At 44.3% G+C, this 21,666-nt stretch overlaps 2 protein-coding genes across 2 annotated transcripts; one reads left to right on the forward strand and one right to left on the reverse strand.

Moving 5' to 3' along the window:
- Nucleotides 1–1,923: 1,923 nt before the first annotated feature.
- On the forward strand, nucleotides 1,924–12,481 carry psmc6 (proteasome 26S subunit, ATPase 6). The gene is made up of 14 exons (XM_069684249.1): nucleotides 1,924–2,008; nucleotides 2,444–2,523; nucleotides 3,844–3,883; nucleotides 4,156–4,208; nucleotides 4,703–4,770; nucleotides 5,135–5,249; nucleotides 6,245–6,332; nucleotides 6,986–7,047; nucleotides 7,126–7,249; nucleotides 7,540–7,601; nucleotides 11,556–11,676; nucleotides 11,766–11,846; nucleotides 12,009–12,080; nucleotides 12,170–12,481. Exons 1-14 carry the CDS (start codon nucleotides 1,924–1,926, stop codon nucleotides 12,286–12,288), a joined length of 1,170 nt encoding a protein of 389 aa, XP_069540350.1. The 3' UTR covers nucleotides 12,289–12,481.
- Nucleotides 12,482–14,975: 2,494 nt separating this feature from the next.
- cgrrf1 (cell growth regulator with ring finger domain 1) lies at nucleotides 14,976–21,480 on the reverse strand. Its single transcript, XM_069684329.1, has 6 exons — nucleotides 21,309–21,480; nucleotides 20,059–20,195; nucleotides 19,699–19,876; nucleotides 18,934–19,081; nucleotides 18,586–18,693; nucleotides 14,976–15,476 (listed from the first exon to the last, which is right to left on the reverse strand). Exons 1-6 carry the CDS (start codon nucleotides 21,410–21,412, stop codon nucleotides 15,135–15,137), a joined length of 1,017 nt encoding a protein of 338 aa, XP_069540430.1. The 5' UTR covers nucleotides 21,413–21,480; the 3' UTR covers nucleotides 14,976–15,134.
- Between the last annotated feature and the right edge of the window lie 186 nt (nucleotides 21,481–21,666).

The following is a 21,666-nucleotide window of genomic DNA, read 5'->3' on the forward strand; positions in this document are numbered from 1 at the left end:
AGTTTTAGTCTTTTGGCAAAAATTGAAGCAAATATTTTGGCATCATTATTCAACAGACTGATCGGTCTCCAGTTCTCAACACTAAGTTTATCTTTGTTTGGTTTTGGAATTAGTTTAATCAAACCTTGTTTCAGGGTTGGAGGTAACTCCTCTTTTTCTAAAGCTTCTTCAAACATTGCTGCTAAAAATGGAGCTAATGTCTTACTAAAGTCTTTATAGAATTCTCCAACCAACCCGTCATTTCCAGGTGATTTATGGTCTTTCAAAGCTTTAATACAGGTTTGTACATCCTTTAAGCAAATTTTTTGGTCGCAGATTAATTTATAGTTATCATCAATTTTTTTAATATCTGGTTCTAAGCCTTTAAGAAACACAGCCATATTATCTTGGTCTAGTGAGTCAGCACTGTACAGTGTTTCATAGAACTTGGCCACATGTTGTGAGATTTCTTTTTCATTATCACATATTACATCATTAACTCTGAGTTTGTTCAGAGATGACTGTTCATAATTTCTTTTTTCCAAGTTAAAAAAGTATTTAGTGCATTTTTCACCTTGCTCTAGCCATCTTCTCCTCGACCTGATAAAAGCACCCTTAGCTTTTTCTTCATATATTTTGTCCAGTTCAGCTTGTGCAGTTGTCAGATCTTTAATTTATTCTACAGATAGATTTAATTTACTTGATAATCTTATAATTTCTGTGACCATTTGAGACTCTCTCTCTTTGTTTGTTCTAGAGATCTTTTTACTCATTAATATGGCAAGATTTCTAACTTCAAATTTCATTATCTCCCAGTATTTGCTATAACTACTAAGTAACTTTGCTTGTTTCCAGTGTTTGTCTATAGTTTTTTGCGTTTCTTTTTGAAATTCTTTATTCTGTAACAGTGTCTTATTTAATTTCCAGTAATCTCTATTAAAGTTCTGTTCTCTTACCCCCATATTAATTCTTATTGTTACAGCATTGTGATCTGTAAGAACTGTTGGTTCTATTATAACTGAATCTACTTTATCCTCCATATCTGATGAAATTAACCAAAAGTCTATACGGGATTGAAGGGACCTATCTTTGTTACTCCAGGTATGTGCTTTTTCATTCGAGTGCCTGTGTCTCCAGATATCAATCAAGCCTATCCTGCCACATATATTTTCCAATTCATTTGTCCGTTTATTCTTGGGAGGCCACCTATCCATACTCTCATTCATCACTGTGTTAAAGCCCCCCCCCCCATAAGACCTTAACCGCAGGAAAAGTTGTTTTTTAACTGATTAAGCTTATTTTCTATTGTTAGAAATAAAGTCATATTCATTTTTTTATTATTGGAAGCATAGACATTTACAAGAATGAACTGCTGATGGTCAATCTCAGTAATCAAAATGATCCATCTCCCGTCTGTATCTGTAAGGTGTTTAATTACACAGCCTGTAAACTTGCCGAGCAGAATAGCTACCCCTGCTGATCGGTTGCTACCACATGAGAACCACAAATCTTTTCCCCACTGACTCCTCCAAAATGATAAATCTGTATCTGTGGCATGCGATTCTTGAATAAAATAAAAATCTGCATATTTATTCTGGCAATATAGAAAGACACTTTTTCGCTTCAGCTCATTTCTGATACCCCTGGCGTTAAAAGATAAAACAGAAATTGACATAAGACAAAAAAACAGAAACAAAAAAAAAACACAGAACAGAACCCCAAAAAGAGAACAAAATAAAAAAGCACTCAGAATCCTCTCTTAGGATATGAGATGCTGTTGTATCTGCGATAGATCAATGAGTCGAGATCTTAGGGGGATTATTAAATTTCATTTCCCAAAAAAATAAATATTGGTTTGACTACCTAAACACCTTCTGTGTTCAGTCTGTGTTAGTACAACACCGGGCTGTGACGCTGCAGTTTCCCAGCATTCATTGCGGTATCATGGCGGACAGCAGGGAGAAAGCGCTGCAGGACTACAGAAAAAAACTCCTGGAACATAAAGAAGTGGACGGGCGGCTAAAAGAGTGTAAGACACAGTTTGATGAGGGTGTTCATGATGTGACGGAGATAAAATATACATGTTAATTTTTATTGAGAGATACATATGTTCTGAAGGACAGCGGAGGCTAACGACGCAGCTAGCGACTGCTTTGTCATGCCGTTAGCATCCTCATAGAAATGAATGGAGGTTAGCCGGGTAACGCTAGCAATTCCACCGTTAGCTTAGCAGTAGTAAGAAGAAAAACAACAGTAACATCACTGCTGTGGCTAACAGTAAGCTAATTAATAACTATTTAAAATCCTGTATATTCAGTACTTCAGTATACATGCTGTATGTTTGTCATATGAGTTATCACGCTAAGATAGATGTGTAGAGCTATCGTTCATGTGGATGTTTGACAGTTTGTGCTACTTGTACTCACTGTGTGTGTGTGTGTGTGTGTGTGTGTGTGTGTTTCAGTGAGAGAGCAGCTGAGAGAACAGACCAAGCAGTACGAGAAGTCAGAGAACGACTTGAAGGCTCTGCAGAGTGTCGGACAGGTAACTTTAACCTTATATATCACCTGTGGATGAATTTACATAAGGACTGAAGTTTAATTATGTAGATAAACAAATGGTCACAATTGTACAATGTATACAAACATGCCTAGGTGGACATCTGTCATTATGTGATTATTTAATATTCACTATTTAATAGGGCTAAATAATACTGCACAATAAATCAGAGTGTCAGATTAATAACAAATGAATCAGGCAGCAAGAAACAAGGACAGGATTATAAAAAAGAACGTAGAAGAATGAATAACAAAGGAATAAATTAGAACAATATCATGTAAAACTGTAAACATGGTTTGACCAGGGGTCTTTGAATGTCTCTCAGACTAACGAGGACTGACTGTGCTGATTCAGACCTTTGATGAAATCCCAACAAAATTGTCACAAATGGGTCAAGTTGAACTTTTATTGAAAGAAAGCCAAGATCGTGATCTTTTCACTTTTCTCTGAGTAATTTGCTGTGCAAAAAACCCCCAACTATTTCAATCGCTTCATCAGACTTTTTCAAATAGAAATATAACAAAATGTGCAAGAACTTTTCAGAACAATAACAATAAAGTTCAATCTGTGCTAAGAAAACAACAAACAGAGCTGCCAGACTTTTCAGACATATGACACAGACAGGTCTCTCTTCATCTCCTACTATATTCGCTGTAAATCCAAGAGCAAGATAAGCCCCCCCCCCCACACACACACACACATTAATTAACACTCAAAATGATCAAATATAATTATAGAATAAAAGGTGCTTTGAGGATGATTCAGCTCTCAGATGAATCCTACAAACACACAGAGGTCTCCTCCTCTCCAAAACACGCTGTGATTAAAACTCTTACACATACTAAATAACAGTTTAATTCTCACAATCAGAGTTTCTGTGAATCTCTCTAAAAGGAAACCAAGACCTAAAAACTGAAGGCAGCAGGACGTGAGAGAGAGAGCAGTGTGCTGAAAATGTTTTACTGCCATTAAAAGCTGATGACGCAGAGCTGCTGTTGTATTCCACTGTGTGACAGGAGATTTGATCAGGTCAATGTGTCCAGAAGGTTTTAATGCCCAGGTCTGAGGTTATGAAGAGTTAAACAGTGTGTCAGTAGGAGGGGCTCAGCAGTTAAACAGGGACATGATCAGAGAGTGTGGGTAGTGTTGGAAACGGGGAGAGAGCGTGGGGATGGCAGGTGGCAAAGGGCCGTGGGTGGGAGTGTAACCTGGGCTGTCACATGACAACTGTATCCTCTGTACGTGGACCACTGAGCTACACATACAGTGATTTTAATCTGTTCTCCCCTCGTGTGTGTCCTGCAGATTGTTGGAGAGGTGCTCAAACAGCTGACGGAGGAGAAATGTAAGTTTTTTTGTTTGGTTTCAGTTTGTTTATATTCACACACATGACCTCAGAGTATGAGTCATCCGTCACCGTCTTGATGACGTGTTGCTCTGTTCATGTCGCTGCTCTCTCCTCTGTTTCCTCTCCTCTCTCCTGCTATCTCTCGGTGGTCTAAGACCCGCCCTCTTCAAGCTCAGCATCCAATGAGAACTGACTTCTGACTGGATGTGACTGTTGTTAAAGTGTGTTCAGCTCAGACTTGTGATGTTTCTGTTTTTGTCTTATTGCAGTCATTGTGAAGGCCACCAACGGCCCCCGATATGTGGTGGGATGTCGCCGGCAGGTGGGTGCCGAAACCCCTTCTCACAGCTTCACTCTGTTTCAGCTGCCTTCAGTCCTTATTGACATTTTTAAGCCATCCATGTTTGTCTGATCATGGTACATTCATGTTCTGGGGGATTTTATAGTTCTGCCTGTGTTGCACTGCAACGATCTGCATTGAACCTCTTCTGTTCTTCAGTAAAACCTTCCTGGTACCTGGTACTGTTGCTGATACCCCCCCAGACCCTCTGTTATAAAATATTGACTGATTATTTAATTTGAACACTGCAGCTGTGAGGGTTGTCTCTGTGTCGAGTTGAAGTTGTCCGTTTTATCACTCTGTTGTTTTGATCCAGCAAAGTTAATGTAAAATATTTATGAATGTATTTGCAGACATATTTGTTTTATTTCTACATGACAGTAGTTCATTAGTAGCTTCTCTGTACAGGACCAAAGGTTCCTGTCTGTTGATGTCGGTGTGTAAAGTGTGACCTGTGAATGTGTGGTGTTTTTCAGCTGGATAAATCGCAGCTGAAGCCCGGCACCAGAGTGGCTCTGGACATGACCACGCTCACCATCATGAGGTACTGATGCAGTCTGTCAAACAGCAGGCAGGGTTTTTCTGGACACATGGTTTCTGTCTGTTGGAACCTCTTTGAAAATCTGTATCAAACATTTCACCACAAAAAAAGAAGGAGAAACCGAGAGGAGAGAAAAAGAACAGAACAAAGAGACCAGGATTAGATGGAAGTCATGACATGGACCGAGTGTCTGACACTGGAGTCTTTGTGAGGGAGGTGTGAGTGTCTCATAGCTGTGATCCATGACAGCCTCTGTCCACTGTCTCCCTCATCACACCACAAACCTGTCAAACTGTGACTCCATGAATGCAATCTGAACCGATACCGCCATGTATTATAACACACCTCTGCTCTCTCTCTGTGTCAGGTACCTGCCCAGAGAGGTGGACCCTCTGGTGTACAACATGTCCCACGAGGACCCCGGCAGCGTGTCGTACTCTGAGATCGGAGGTCTGTCCGAGCAGATCAGAGAGCTCAGAGAGGTACACACACACACACACACCTGTACATGCTGCGTACCTGTAGAGTAACAAGCTGCTTTTAGAGCAGTGAAATGATCAGTCCACTCCTGTTGTGTCAGTGAACATCCTGGCAGGCTGTAAATGTGACCGAATCTCAGAGTGACCATGATTAGTTACTTTGTCTGATCACTTTTGCTCTGTTAAAAAGGGCCGAGCACATATCCAATCCAATCCACTTTATTTATATAGCACATTTTAAAAACAACAAGGTTACCAAAGTGCTGCACAACAGAGAAAAACAGTAAGTAAGTAAGTAAAATTCAAATGTTAAAATAAATATATAAAAAGTAAAAGATTAAAAAACACAGTAAAATAAAAGCACATAAAAGCACTAAGAAATACATAAAACACAAAACACAACCAATGATTTAGAAACAATAAAAGACAAACAGAGACCACACGACTCTCATGCTGGATTAAAAGCCAAGGAATAAAAATGCATTTTAAGACGAGATTTGAAAGTATCTAAAGTGGGGGCCATTTTGACGTGGGTGGGTAGCTCATTCCACAATTTAGGAGCTACCACTGAAAAAGCACCCCTGGTCTTATGTCTGCTTTTTGGGATGACAAGACGCAGCTGATCAGCGGACCTCAATGCAATATAAAGTGTGTTGTAATTCCTACACCACTCACCTGGTGTGGCTGTGGATACCCTCAATTAAAGCTGACAGTCTGCACTTCAAGTTTAATTTCACATCCATTGTGGTGGTGTACAGATGTCCAGATATTTATGGACCTAGCTGTATATTGAAATATTGAACATGAGACTGCTAGAGACTCAAGGTCCAGATAAAAGTTCTATATTAATCTACCAAAAGTTCAGCACTTAGAGGAGCCGTAGATGAAACAGACGGCTCTGACAGCGCTCTGAGCTGTGAGGGTCAGTCTGTGTGTGACATGAACGAGCAGAAGACTTCCTCTCTCTGATCCAACATGTTGTTGTTGTTTATGCTCAGGTGATCGAGCTTCCTCTGACCAACCCCGAGCTGTTCCAGAGAGTCGGCATCATCCCTCCTAAAGGCTGTCTGCTCTACGGGCCTCCAGGTGTGAAGAACACACACCTGATCTGCTTTATGTTCTCACACACACACACACACACACACACACACACACACACACACACACACATACACACATACACACACACACACACACACACACACACACACACACACACACACACACACACACATGATGATCTGCTTTATGTTCTCACACACACACACACACACACACACACCTGATGATCTGCTTTATGTTCTCACACACACACACACACACACACACACACACACACACACACCTGATGATCTGCTTTATGTTCTCACACACACACACACACACACACACACACACACACACACACATACACACACACACACACATACACACACACATGATGATCTGCTTTATGTTCTCACACACACACACACACACACACACACACACACACCTGATGATCTGCTTTATGTTCTCACACACACACACACACACACACACACACACACACACACACACCTGATGATCTGCTTTATGTTCTCACACACACACACACACACACACACACACACACACCTGATGATCTGCTTTATGTTCTCACACACACACACACACACACACACACACACACCTGATGATCTGCTTTATGTTCTCACACACACACAAATCAAACTCTTCAGTTTAATGTCTTCTGTCAGGTACGGGGAAGACTCTCCTGGCCCGAGCTGTGGCCAGTCAGCTCGACTGCAACTTCCTCAAGGTGAGTCTCAGTGTGTGTGTGTGTGTGCTGCTTGCTGCAGTGTAGTGTGTCAGCTCATGCCGTGTGTGTGTGCTGCAGGTGGTGTCCAGCTCCATCGTGGATAAATACATTGGAGAGAGTGCCCGTCTGATCAGAGAGATGTTTAACTATGCCCGGGACCACCAGCCCTGCATCATCTTCATGGACGAGATCGACGCCATCGGTGAGACCCTCGCCTGAGGCTGCAGACTTTACCTTTCAGAAAGGTTTAATAACAAAGGTTTCTAAATGCTTTCTAAAGGTGTGTGCATGCTCTCTTCTTCTGCTGCTTCATATCTGTGTTCAGGCTTTTATTGCGAAGGAGCTGAAGCTTCCTGTTAACACAGAGTCAAGAAACACACTGATTAAGTCAGAGGATTAAACTAAATACCAGTAGAACTTGAATGGTGGCTGTAATCAAATAAACAGTATTTAGTCTGACGCACACACATGAATCCGTCCGTGTGTCTGCAGGCGGCCGTCGGTTCTCTGAGGGGACGTCTGCTGACAGAGAGATCCAGAGGACGCTGATGGAGGTGAGTGTGTCTGCTCTCACAGCTCAGTCAGTATATACTGTATCTGTACAGTCCGACAGCTCCAGCACTTTACTCTCCATATACATTGTGTTCACACACAGCACAAAGACACAGCTCGTTAGTGGTACTACACACACAATGACATCACTGCTCTCCTGACTTGAACTCCTCAATAATCAGAAGGAAGGATAGTAAGTGTGTCGCCTGTGTCTCTGTTCATCTTCAGAGGTGTGATATAATGACACTAATGAACCAGGTGTGATATAATCACTGGGGCTGTACGATATTTCCTTTAACCATCCCATGTACAATAGTCACTTGGCTGAACGTGCTTTTAGCGATGCGCGGTGGCTATCTGGTTATCTGCGGCACCTTGTCCCTGTGGTCGTTAACGCTGTGGCCACATAAACGAAGCGGACGTGCCGCGGAGTGTTACCTTTAGCGGCTACGTGCAGCACACGGTGTGAGGTTGTGTGTGCCGACAGGAGGTAGGAGACAGTGCGCGTAAGTTTCAGAAAGCCACTGTCACCGAGCTGATTAAACACATTTGAACACCGTCAGAAATGATTGATGACTGTATAACAAGTCTGTTTGTAAACACCTCGCTCCACCTGATCTCTCTACTTTTTCATAAGGCTGTCAGAGTCTGAACCACGTGCAGAACCACAATATAACAAAAAGTTTTTCTCATATTGTGCAGCGCTAATATTAACACATGAACCAGGTGTGATAATACACGTGTTCTGGTCCTCGTCGCCTCGACCAGCAGCAGGTCATGTACCTGTGCAGGTTTCTGTGTGACCTGCAGAAGTCTCTGAGCCGATGCGACATTAGCGCTCTGTTAGCTTCTCTCCTCTGACTCTGTTTAATGAGATTAGCTGGATCCTGTTAAAGATGCCTGTTACTCACTGTGAGGATGAAGGTGGTGACTCAGTGAGCCCCTCTCTACCTGCTGCTCTCTCTCCTCTTTGTTCTTTACTTTGACTGACAGGACCTGAATCTTTTAGTACCTTCATGTTACATCTAATTTTTATTGATATTAAGACAAAGCTTCTTAAAGAGGATTTAACACTGTGAAACACTCGACCTTTTTATTTTATCGAGGTTCAACGCTCAAGGGTTCTTTTAGAAGAAAAGAAAACCTATAACCTTTCAAAAATGTAAACAGGTCCCAGAGAAAATATCAATATGAAATAAGTTTCACCCTTTCTAATATGTACACTGTGTTCCAAATTATTATGCAAATGATATTTTTCTCAGATTTTCCTAAATAGTCGATGCAAATGACAGTCAGCATAATTTTCAAGTCATCAACCGTTAGTTTAATGAATTCGAATGTTATTGAACAAACCTCCCAATGATAACAGTATTTTTCAAAAATAAAAAACTTAAAATGCACTGTTCCAAATTATTACGCACGACAGAGTTTTATAATATTTTATAGGTTGTTATGAACTGAAAATGCTCGTCTTTTGAATCTGCAGCATTAGGAGGTCATATTTACTGAAATCAAAAGCTATTTCAATCAAAAACATTAACAGGTCAAGTTACATTTTAACATAGGACCCCTTATTTGATAGCAGCTTCATAGTTCTTGCATCCATTGACCTTGTGAGTTTTTGGAGAGTTTCTGCTTGAATTTCTTTGCAGGATGTCAGAATAGCCTCCCAGAGCTGCTGTTTGGATGTGAACTGCCTCCCACCCTCATAGATCTTTTGCTTGAGGATGCTCCAAAGGTTCTCAATAGGGTTGAGGTCAGGGGAGGATGGGGGCCACACCATGAGTTTCTCTCCTTTTATGCCCATAGCAGCCAATGATGCAGAGGTATTCCTTGCAGCATGAGATGGTGCATTGTAATGCATGAAGATGATTTTGTTACGGAAAGCACGGTTCTTCTTTTTGTACCATGGAAGAAAGTGGTCAGTCAGAAACTCCACATACTTTACAGAGGTCATTTTCACACCTTCAGGGACCCTAAAGGGGCCGACCAGCTCTCTCCCCATGATTCCGGCCCAAAACATGACTCCGCCACCTCCTTGCTGACGTCGCAGCCTTGTTGGGACATGGTGGCCGTCCACCAACCATCCACTACTCCATCCATCTGGACCATCCAGGGTTGCACGGCACTCATCAGTGAACAAGACTGTTTGAAAATTAGTCTTCATGTATTTCTGGGCCCACTGCAGCCGTTTCTGCTTGTGAGCATTGTTTAGGGGTGGCCGAATAGAAGGTTTACGCATAACTGCAAGCCTCTGGAGGATCCTACACCTTGATGTTCGTGGGACTCCAGAGGCACCAGCAGCTTCAAATATCTGTTTGCTACTTTGTAATGGCATTTTAGCAGCTGCTCTTTTAATCCTATGTTTTTGTCTGGCAGAAACCTTCCTCATTGTGCCTTTATCTGCACGAACCCGTGTGTGCTCTGAATCAGCCACAAATCTCTTAACAGTACGATGATCACGCTTAAATATTCGTGAAATATCTAAGGTTTTCATACCTTGTCCAAGTCATTGACCTATTTCACGCTTTTCGGCAGCAGAGAGATCCTTTTTCTTTCCCATATTGCTTGGAAATGGTCGTCTGCTTAATAATGTGGAACGCCCTTCTTAAGTAGTTTTTCCTTGATTGGGCTCACCTGGCAAACTAATTATCACAGGTGTCTGAGATTGATTTCAGTGATCCAAAGAGCCCTGCGACACAATACCATCCATGAGTTTAATTGAAAAACAAAAAATGGAATCTTTATGACACTTAAATACAATTTGCGTAATAATTTGGAACGCGGTGTATTGACAGGCTACTCAGGTGATTAGAGCAATATGCGTCACTCACAGAAATATGCTTCACCCAGCTCAATGTGACAAATAAAAATTTAATTACAACAAAAAGAACTCTCTAAATCAGTCCAATATATATTCACAACCAACTAAAAGTCCAAATGTAACGAAATATGAACTTAATTGAACGAAAGTTCACTCAAATAGTCTCTTTTGGTCCTTCTTTTCCCACCCCGAAAACAAACAATAAAGTCGTCCGTTTGTCCCCAAAACAAAAATCCTTCAGTTCGCTCACAAAACCCAATATAATCCACAAAAAAAACGATCGAGCGCGACTGGTACCAGTATTCAAAATCCAGACAAAAAAGGAAAGATCTCACCAAGAATCCGGAGGAAGAGTAATCCCAAAGTCTTTGTTCTTGGCGTCCTCATGCTGCGTTCAGCCGCGGGAGATGCCGGAACGGAGAGCTCGAATAATATTCCTTTAACTTTCCCTCACAGTACATTCAAAAGTCTATTTCTTCATTACATTTTTCCACAATTTGAATAGACTGTGTCGTAAAGGGCAGCTGCAGACTCTCAACCCTGCCGCGCCGAATCTCCTCCTTCGTCTACGTCATATCCCCCTTTATCACCTCGGCACAGACATACCTCTTAACTGGCACATACCCACATCCTTTTAATTTACAGTGGACAGTTTAATTTTCATAGCACTAAAAGGCAAAACAAACATTATCACTCTTAGTGTCTTAGTTTTAATACCCTTCTAATGACCATTCATTTGACACTTTTTTTCTCTTCAATGTGGCTCTGTCACAACTGCATCAAAGAAACATTAAAATAAAGAAGAATGGATTTGTTTAGAGCGAGAGAGAAAGTGAAGAGACATGTTCACACCTCCATGAAGTTTCTCCTGCTGCAGGTTTAAAGATACTGGAGACGTAGAAGACTCAGTGTAGTGTAACTCTCTGTCCTCACTGCATTAGTTTAATTTCACTCAAGTGTCCCAGTGAGAACATGTTGCTCCCTGTTTTTAACTCGACCACATGTTAAGGATGTTTGTTCTGTAGCTCATGTTGGAAAAATATTGTTTTAAATGTTTCTGGATTTTTGCTCAAAGACTCGAGCACTCGTTGTTCTGTGTGTGTGTTAATGTGTGTGTTGCTGCGCCCCTCAGCTGCTGAACCAGATGGACGGCTTCGACACGCTGCACAGAGTGAAAATGATCATGGCCACCAACAGACCCGACACTCTGGATCCGGCCCTGCTGAGGCCCGGCAGGCTGGACCGCAAGATCCGTAAGCCCCTCCTCTTCCTGTTTAACATGCGACAGTGACCCCTCACAGCTGATCTAATATGATGTAATCTCCTTTATCCTGATCCACAGACATCGAGCTGCCCAACGAGCAGGCCCGTCTGGACATCCTGAAGATCCACTCCAGCCCCATCACCAAGCACGGAGAGATCGGTGAGATTAAAGCTGCAGCAGAGCTCAGCCTGACTGTAACCTCACACACAGATCATTCTCTGAATACACTGTGAACATTACTGCTGCACGGCTGCAAGCCAGGCCAGACTTCCTGCAGATTTTCAAATTAAAGTTACCTGACCTCCTGACTCTTTGTTTCAGACTTTGAAGCCATCGTGAAGCTTTCAGACGGTTTTAACGGAGCTGATCTGAGGAACGTTTGCACAGAAGCAGGTCATACATTCAACTGTCGTTCACTATCATCAAGTGTTATTATTATCAGCTGTTTTCATACTGTGTTCATGCCGTGTGTGTGTGTGCAGGTCTGTTTGCCATCCGCTCGGATCGTGAGTACGTCACTCAGGAGGACTTCATGAAGGCGGTGAGGAAGGTGGCCGACTCCAAGAAGCTGGAGTCAAAGCTGGATTATAAACCTGTGTAAATCTGATGCTTTCATACGTTTGCTGTGATGTTTCTTAATGCCACAAAATAAAATCTTTGTTTATGTTCAACAAGTAACTCTCCTCCCGACAAAGTGAGTCAGTGACTGATGTTTCCCCCCGTTAGTCTCAGTGTTCACACTGGATCACAAACTGTACAATAACTCCATGTAGTCAAATAAACATTATATCCTACATCTGTGTGCGCTTCAGTTTCTACCTTCAGCTCCCAGAGAGCGAGTCAGTGAAACCTGAGTGTGTTCAGCCCGACATGAGGTAGACTCCCTGCTGTGCTCTCACCCAAACTTTATTAGTCATCAGTGTATGGACGGAGACGGCAGTCATGTGATGGCTTTGCTGTTGTAACCAGGACGACACGGTGTGATCCTGCAGGGGTCAAACTTCCTGCTTCAAGCTCGTTCTGATGTTTCGATCTAGTTCACACTATCACAGCACCATGAATTCTCTTCACCCTCTTCCTCACACATAAAGGATGGAGAGTCAGGAGGTCTTTAAAGGGATGGATGTTGATTAAAAGAGGCTTTCCAAATGTGTAGAGATGAAGCTTTAATTCTTTACAGTCCATAGTTAACTGCTTTCTTCATATACACAGACTCAGGTTGAAGCTTCATTGATTGACTGTGGTTAATAAATACTGCGCTGGCCCTTTAAATGAGCTCAAACCATCATATAAACATTCATAAAATGAGCATAAATCTGTTCATGAGAATATCTCTTTGATCGTTGACACACATGATCAGCTGGGTCATGTAACTATGATGTCAAACTGATCAGCTGATCATCCTGTTCTGACAACATGTACAGTATATGATGTTATTCATCATACAATATAACGCTCTGCAGAGAGTGATCATGTCACACATCCTTACTGACCAATCACAGCCCTCCGTGGTCTGCTACATCTGACTGAAGGGGTCCATCATACGAGGAGCCAGCGCTCACACATCATCACGTACATCATCAGCTCAGAGTGTTTTAAATGAGACCGAGAAACTCAACCAGATTTCATGTTGGCATTATGTCATAATTACATCAATATAATAACATTGTAAACTTGTGGGTCACATGTAACATCACTGCTCCACAGGACCACTGAGCGTCAGTGTGCAGACGATAAAACACTGTAGGGTTAAATCATTTAAATTAACTGTAAGCAGTGGTTAGCGCTGTCGCCTCACAGCTAGTAGGTTCCTGGTTCGAATCCCGGTTCGAACGTGGGGGGCCTTTCTGAGATTGCTGTTCTCCCCATGCATGCGAGGGTTCCCTCCAGGTACTCCAGCCTTCTCCCACAGTCCAGCTCCACCCTCTCTTCTAAACAGGGTCACTTTGGGCTCCAGAGAAACCAACCAACCTCAAGTCTTTTAAATGGTTGATGGTCTCTGATGTCAGGGTGAAGACGGTCTCTGTGTCAGGGTGAAAACGTCTCTGTGTCAGGGTGAAGATGGTCTCTGTGTCAGGGTGAAGATGGTCTCTGTGTCAGGGTGAAGATGGTCTCTGTGTCAGGGTGAAGATGGTCTCTGTGTCAGGGTGAAAACGTCTCTGTGTCAGGGTGAAGATGGTCTCTGTGTCAGGGTGAAAACGTCTCTGTGTCAGGGTGAAGATGGTCTCTGTGTCAGGGTGAAGATGGTCTCTGTGTCAGGGTGAAAATGTCTCTGTGTCAGGGTGAAGATGGTCTCTGTGTCAGGGTGAAAACGGTCTCTGTGTCAGGGTGAAAACGTCTCTGTGTCAGGGTGAAGATGGTCTCTGTGTCAGGGTGAAGATGGTCTCTGTGTCAGGGTGAAAACGTCTCTGTGTCAGGGTGAAGATGGTCTCTGTGTCAGGGTGAAAACGTCTCTGTGTCAGGGTGAAGATGGTCTCTGTGTCAGGGTGAAAACGTCTCTGTGTCAGGGTGAAGATGGTCTCTGTGTCAGGGTGAAGACGTCTCTGTGTCAGGGTGAAAACGTCTCTGTGTCAGGGTGAAGATGGTCTCTGTGTCAGGGTGAAAACGTCTCTGTGTCAGGGTGAAGATGGTCTCTGTGTCAGGGTGAAGACGTCTCTGTGTCAGGGTGAAGATGGTCTCTGTGTCAGGGTGAAGACGTCTCTGTGTCAGGGTGAAGACGTCTCTGTGTCAGGGTGAAGATGGTCTCTGTGTCAGGGTGAAGATGGTCTCTGTGTCAGGGTGAAGACGTCTCTGTGTCAGGGTGAAGATGGTCTCTGTGTCAGGGTGAAGATGGTCTCTGTGTCAGGGTGAAGATGGTCTCTGTGTCAGGGTGAAAACGTCTCTGTGTCAGGGTGAAGATGGTCTCTGTGTCAGGGTGAAAACGTCTCTGTGTCAGGGTGAAGATGGTCTCTGTGTCAGGGTGAAGATGGTCTCTGTGTCAGGGTGAAAACGTCTCTGTGTCAGGGTGAAGATGGTCTCTGTGTCAGGGTGAAAACGTCTCTGTGTCAGGGTGAAGATGGTCTCTGTGTCAGGGTGAAAACGTCTCTGTGTCAGGGTGAAAACGTCTCTGTGTCAGGGTGAAGATGGTCTCTGTGTCAGGGTGAAGACGTCTCTGTGTCAGGGTGAAAACGTCTCTGTGTCAGGGTGAAGATGGTCTCTGTGTCAGGGTGAAAACGTCTCTGTGTCAGGGTGAAGATGGTCTCTGTGTCAGGGTGAAAACGTCTCTGTGTCAGGGTGAAGATGGTCTCTGTGTCAGGGTGAAGACGTCTCTGTGTCAGGGTGAAAACGTCTCTGTGTCAGGGTGAAGATGGTCTCTGTGTCAGGGTGAAAACGTCTCTGTGTCAGGGTGAAGATGGTCTCTGTGTCAGGGTGAAGAAGCCTCTGTGTCAGGGTGAAGACGGTCTGGTGTCAGGTGGAGGATGGTGCTGGTGTCAGGATGAAAGACTCGATGATGAAGGCCCTGCAGATGGGGCAGTGCTGGAAGTGTGACACACAGCCGTCACACACACAGGCGTGTCTGCAGGGCAGCAGCACCCGGTTCACTGCTGCATTCTGACACACCACACAGTCTCTGCTCCTCCCTGCTGACCAGTCCTCCTCCACCTCCACCTCCTCCACCTCCTCCTCCTCCTCCTCCTCCTCCTCCTCCCCCCGGTCTGGACTCTGCTCCTCTCTGCTGGGTTCACTGGGTGGGGAACTCTGCTCTGAGACGCTGGATGCCCCCCCACTTTCAGCTGACATGAAGAGAGGCTGCAGGAGACAAGAGACAGGGTTTAACATCACACTGATGATGGCTCAGTTACATATAGAGTAGTTACAGCAGACAGGTGTAGACAGTCTCTGAGACAGGTTGAGGATGGATATTCATGTTGGGTCTCTAATTAATATAACAAATAGCATGGTCGGGACCTGCTATGTAATATCCTGTAATAACTTTTGTTATTGTTGATGTGATTTGAAAATATTGAGATGGCATTCATACATAGGGAAAGTACTTGTATGTTTGAAGGGGGCTTTCAAGCTCCTCCAGGGGGATCCCCAGGTGTTCCCAGGCCAGGTGGGATATATAGTCCCTCCAGCGAGCTCTTAGTCTACCTCGTGGTCTCCTCCCAGTTGAACATCCACAAAAGACTCCAGAGGGAGGAGGCCAGGAGGAGTCTGATCCTTTCGATGTGAAGGAGTAGCAGCTCTACTCCGAGCTCCCTCTGAATGTCTGAGCTCTTTACCTTACCGCTCATACACTTTTCCCACCATAATTAGTGTGTTGACGCTGGTTTTTCAGACCTGCTAATAAATGCAGATTTTCTCTTTTCCCATTGCCAGTGGAGTATCCTGCTTTTGGTCTCTTTTCTGCTGTGTCACTGTCTGATGTCACAAACGCGTCCGATACAGGGTTGGTAACCAGTGAAGATGTTACGGTGGTTAAGTCTTTATTGTATCTTTTACTCATTCAGTCTGTTTATCAAACTCGGCGGCGACAAATTTGGAACGATGTTCGAGCGCTGCTCGGACGGAGATGGGTAGAATTTGTAGCTGAGATGACGAGGAGCCGCAGGAGTTCCAGACGGAGCATCATGCCGGAGAGGGGGCAGAGATTAGCATGTGGACTGGGTTTTGTGTCCATCGATGCCGATCAGAGCTGAGGAGATAATTACCCGGGACTACTACAGTCACTTGGTCCAGGTCTGAATGCCGATGGTAGCCTTTCCCACTAAGCAAAAAAGCCGGGTGTTAGCGTTTTTTTGACCAGTGGGAAAGCAGCTTTATGCTGAGCCCAGTCACCCTCAGAGGAAACTAATTTCAGCCACTTGTATCTGTGATATTCTTTCTGTCCCTACCCAGAGCTCTGGACCACAGGTGAGGGTTGGAATGTACACCAATGAGCTAGAACAATGTGACCACCTTTCCCCTGCTGCTGCCAAAACAGAGGCATAGAGGCATAGACTCCACCAGACGTGAGCAGCAGATCCTTTAAGTCCTGGAAGTTGCGAGGAGGGGCCTCCATGGATCGGACTTGTTTGTCCAGGATTGGATTGGATTGAGATCTGGGGAATTTGGAGGCCAAGTCAACACCATGAACTCGTCGTGTTCCTCAAACCATTCCTGAACCATGTCTGCAGTGTGGCAGGGCCTGCTGAGAGAGGCCACTGCCATTAGGGAATACTGTTTCCATGAAGGGGTGCACTTGGTCTGCAACAATGTTCAGGTAGGTGGTACGTATCAAAGTAACATCCACATGAACGGCAGGACCCGAGGTTTCCCAGCAGAACATTTCCCAAAGCATCACACTGCCTCCGCCGGCTCGCCTTCTTCCCATAATGCATCCTGGTGTCATGTCTTACCCAGGTAAGAGACGCACATGCACCCGACCATCCACATGATGTAAAAGGAAACGTGATTCATCAGAGCATTCACTTTTTCAGCAGTGTGAGCTACAGCATCTCTTCTGTTGGACCACACGGGCCAGCCTTCGCTCTCCACACGCATCAATGAGCCTTGGCTGCCCATGACCCTGTCGTAAGTTTTCTTTTCTTGGACCACCCTTGGTAGGTCATGACCTCTGCAGACCGGGAACACCCCAACAGAGCTGCAGGTTTGGAGATGCTCTGACCCAGTCATCTCACCATCAGAATTTGGCTCTTGTCAAAGTCGCTCACATCCTTACACTTGCCCATTTTTCTTCCTTCCAACATCAACTTTAAGTACAAAATGTTCTCTTGCTGCCTACCACATCCAACCAACTGACAGGTACCATTGTAACGAGATAATCAATGTTGTTCACTCGACTTGTCAGTGGTCATAATGTTATGACTGATTGGCGTAGATCGACTGGTAAATTGAGAGCTTCTCTTTAAGGGTCAGCTCTCTCTTCAACATGACGGTCTGGCACAACTACTGCATTGCTGCTGACGCTGAAGACCCTCACCCTTTATGTGCGAGTTCTCAGAGTGAATCTCACACACACCTGGCGCCCTGCCACTGAGGACCGAACTGCCTCAGCAATCCATGCCAAGGATAAAGATAAGGCTTCACTTGGATCTTCAAAAACTGCCTCCACATGAGAGGAGTTCCTCTGTGGAAGTGTTTTTTACACTTCTCAACGATATCCCCAGTCCGGCTCAGCAGTTCCTCAACAATGCTGAACACAGCCTGAGTGAAGTCCTGCTTTCTCCTCCTGAATCATTTCACAGTTTGCAAGAACTTCCTTGAGGCCAACTAAAAATCCTTCTCCGTAGCCTTTCTGAACTCCTCCAACACTTGGGTTATTGCTTCTGCAACCACAGGTATCGCAGCCCTCCTATCCACCTGGTACCTGTCTGCTGCTTCCAGAGACACCTGGGCGAACCAAGCCCAAAAGGCCTCCTTCAGCCCGATGGCTTCCTTCACTGCCGGTGTCTTACAACAGGTTTTAGGTTGCTGCCAGAACACAACTGTGTTAACAGCCGCTTCCACAATGAAAGTCTTGAATATGGCCCATTCAGATTCTAATGTCCGAGGGCCATTCTGTGCTGTCGACGATCAGGTCGCTAAGGTTCCTGGCTTTTGCCATACCCCATACCTATCCCTGCGGGTGGGGAGCCAAGAAGGTGGAGGCTCCATGTTGTACCTACAATACTTACAATCATCTAATCTTTTGAGTGGTTCTTCTACTTCTAGACCAGCAATGAACTGCACCATAACTCTTTTGACTGGGGCCAGAATGTATGTGGACAGTATGAACTGGAGGGAAGAATACAGTGAGCTGCCCCGCTCTCTTTCCCTGGTCACAGTGTGGTTTTCTTCAGATAACAGACTCAGCTAGTCTCTGATTTCAGACAGAATATGGAGAACCTTAGAGAACTGTAGAAATGTGTCTTACCTTTAACTCGTACATGTTGCCCTGTAAGGTGAGCAGGTACTGAAACAGAACACGAGCAGAGAGTCTGTGTTTATCATCAGGAACATGAAGAACGCTCACAGAGGACACCTGAGAGAGAAAACACAGCAGGATGAGTAATTACATTCCTGAATCTCCTCCTTCCTAACTGTAGGTTTCAGGAGAATCCAGTTGTCCTTTTTAGAGAGTTTGGTCTGGTGGGGGGGGGGGGGGGGGGGGGGGGTTTGTTGTGATATGGAGCAGTCTGTGTCTTAAACATTTCTGTGTAGTGACAATCCAGACTGATTCATGTCAACCATTCTTCAAACAGTGTCAGTGTGGTGGACTCACAATGTTGTGCGTGTCTCTGGCTTCCTGCTCGGCCAGCGTCAGCACAGACACCAGAGGGTAGCGTTCCCTTGGCATCGGCCCGAAATCAGTGACCCCCAGGTCTGCAGGAATGCGAGTGTGGATCTCCTTCCTGTCCTCACTGCAGATACTGAGAGGGTGAGGAGTCAAAGATGCTAACAGCAGGAGCTAATGCAGACACTAACATCGTGGTCATGAGGACGTTTCATGTCACCATGATAAAGATCATTTTCACCTTGAATTGTAAAATGATATCATAAAATAAAATAACCTTTGCTTCTCACAGTGTGCCAGAGGACAAGGTGATGCCTTCAAATTGCTTTTTGACTCTCTCATCCCACTGGGATCATGTGTAAGTCCACAGGCACAGTGAGCCTGAACCACACCAGAGGGGTCCGTTTGTATCTAACAACTGGTGCATTTATTTCCTGCTTTACTGTTACATACTGCACAAAGCCCACTGCCGTACATGCAGCATTCATGAACACAAGTGTTAATACTGCTCAGAAACTCACCAGCTACAACAGAGAGTGGAGCATCAATCATGTCATGATCTCCACTGTCAGACACCAGCAGCAGGAAGTGAGAGAATATATAGAGCCTTTATGACGCATAAGATTACCAGTATACAGTACAGTGTGAAAGTATACACCTGTGTACACATACATACTCTGCTTGTGCCATGCCTTTTTAATAATAATGATAAATTGTGTGTGTGTGTGTGTGTGTGCGCAGTATAAAGGATACTGGAAGCTCTCACAGTGGAGGGAGCGGAGCTGCAGCGCCTTCTTGAACTGTTGGGGGGAGCTGAGCCTCGGGCCGTGCTGGTGGGAGTGCAGCGCCCCCTGCAGGGCACTGACCTCACAGCCCCAGAAGCAGCTGAGCACACAGGGCTCCAGACAGCACGGCCTCACAGACACTCCACCTGCAGGGAGAGTTTGACGCAGGTTAACACGGCCTGGGACACTGCAGGTAAGAATGGCACATGATGGTGATGGTGGATTCTTTATAGATGGTGAATAGTTGTAATCAGCTGCACGCGTTCAGCTCCACAACAGAGCAGAGCAGGGCTGGTGTCTCAGTGACTGTGATGATGACTGCTCTCACCTGGGACAGAGGCGGGCCCACAGCCCACCTCCAGGCCGAAAGGGTTGGTCACCTGCACCATCTGCTTCTCTGGGGTCGGCAAGATGGACTCAGTGTCATCAGAGCTGCGCAGGATCACCGGGACATCAAAACCAAACCTGCAGCAGGCAGAGAGCACAAGTGTTATGATTTCTGCTTCTAACAGAGAAACTACAACCTGAGAGTCAACAAGACACACATGCTCAGATCAACAGAAAAATAAATCAAACTGCAGGTTCGGAGCCGACACCTATACATCTTTGTAGCTGTGCTGTGAAGAAGCTGTGTCCTCCTGATCTTTCCTTGGTCACCTTGAGCTGTACATATTAAAACTAAACAACATGAAAGTATTACAGCCCATCTGAGACCGTATCAGTGTTTGTTTTCTGATACGCATTGATAGAAAACATTTTACAGAGCAGATAAAGCAGAAAACAATGCTTTGGGTGATTTAGAGATGGTGTCATCATATAGTTTGTCCAGTGGAGGGCGCTCCATAGTTTACACTCCTCTGAGGAGATATTCACTAACTAAATTATAGAAATACTGATCATTTAAACTTTTTTATTTCCCAAATTGACAACAAACAAAGTGTTTGTTCAAACTAAGACTAGAGACATCCAGCAATCACAAACCATACAGACAAAAATCTTCGTACTTCCATGGTACAGCAGGGGTGCCCTATAAGCATTCATTTCTATATTTTAGTAATATATTTTCATTCCAGCTCAAGAAGTGTATGTTATCAGTCAAAGAGGATTTTAGCCTCTTTTTGTACGTACGCCTTATTAGTGTACACACAGTTAGCCAAGAAAGTGATCCTAGTGACATCCTTTAGTTATTACTGTCAGCAGGAAATGCATGTGAATATCTCAACTGTGTGAATATCAAACACCTTACTTTCTTACATGTAAATTAATTCGACCAAAACATGTTTGTGAACATCATTTATGCTGTGTTATGTATTATACTGGATTAGTGTAAGTAGACCACAGCGTGAATTTTGTATGTGAACTAATGTATTTGTTATATTGATGGCTTATTGGAGACAGAAAAGGATTCAAAGTACGTGGAAAGACTGAAAACAGCTCTTATATAGAAGTACAATATTGTTATCAGATGCCGTCTATGGTGGGGGAGATTTAAACAGGCGGTAGAAAAATGCAACACACTGTTGTTGCCCGGACTGTAGCTAAGCTAACGCTAAGCTAACTTGGCTAAATGTCACTTACCAGCCGAGCACCATGGCGGCGGTAACAAGGAAACATAAAGAGACCACAGTGATGTAAAACACCGGGGAGTACTCAAACAGGGTGACCAGGAACACCGCCGCCATGTCAGGTATTTATTATAGCACAGAATAAGACCAGATATTAGAGAACCTTCTGGTACACAGTCTCCTCCGCGGCCATGACAGCGGCTCCTCTGACAGAACTACGGTGGCCTGAAAGGTATAAAAAGTATATTTGTAAAGCATACGTGTGGTCTTTTAAAATATGTATTAACTACGAATTATGCTCACAAAATTAATGAGACGCATCTTTAGGTCTGCGTGTTTGAAACAAAGCAGTGAAAGAGTCGAACATGCCA

The sequence above is a fragment of the Semicossyphus pulcher genome, unplaced genomic scaffold, assembly GCF_022749685.1.
Source record: "Semicossyphus pulcher isolate SPU_LCO1_2020_fin unplaced genomic scaffold, fSemPul1.0.p SCAF_11, whole genome shotgun sequence".
NCBI classification, from domain to species: domain Eukaryota; kingdom Metazoa; phylum Chordata; class Actinopteri; order Labriformes; family Labridae; genus Semicossyphus; species Semicossyphus pulcher.

Excerpts from the sequence above, each read along its gene's own strand:
- psmc6 (XM_069684249.1), top strand. The coding sequence starts at position 1,924 with ATGGCGGACAGCAGGGAGAAAGCGCTGCAGGACTACAGAAAAAAACTC. Across the intron at positions 3,884-4,155 it reads ACAGCTGACGGAGGAGAAAT|TCATTGTGAAGGCCACCAAC; the intron begins GTAAGTTTTTTT and ends GTCTTATTGCAG. Across the intron at positions 4,771-5,134 it reads ACCACGCTCACCATCATGAG|GTACCTGCCCAGAGAGGTGG; the intron begins GTACTGATGCAG and ends TCTCTGTGTCAG.
- cgrrf1 (XM_069684329.1), bottom strand. The coding sequence starts at position 21,412 with ATGGCGGCGGTGTTCCTGGTCACCCTGTTTGAGTACTCCCCGGTGTTT. Across the intron at positions 19,082-19,698 it reads CTCCACTGTGAGAGCTTCCA|TATCTGCAGTGAGGACAGGA; the intron begins GTATCCTTTATA and ends TCACCCTCTCAG. Across the intron at positions 18,694-18,933 it reads CCAGAGACACGCACAACATT|GTGTCCTCTGTGAGCGTTCT; the intron begins GTGAGTCCACCA and ends TTTCTCTCTCAG.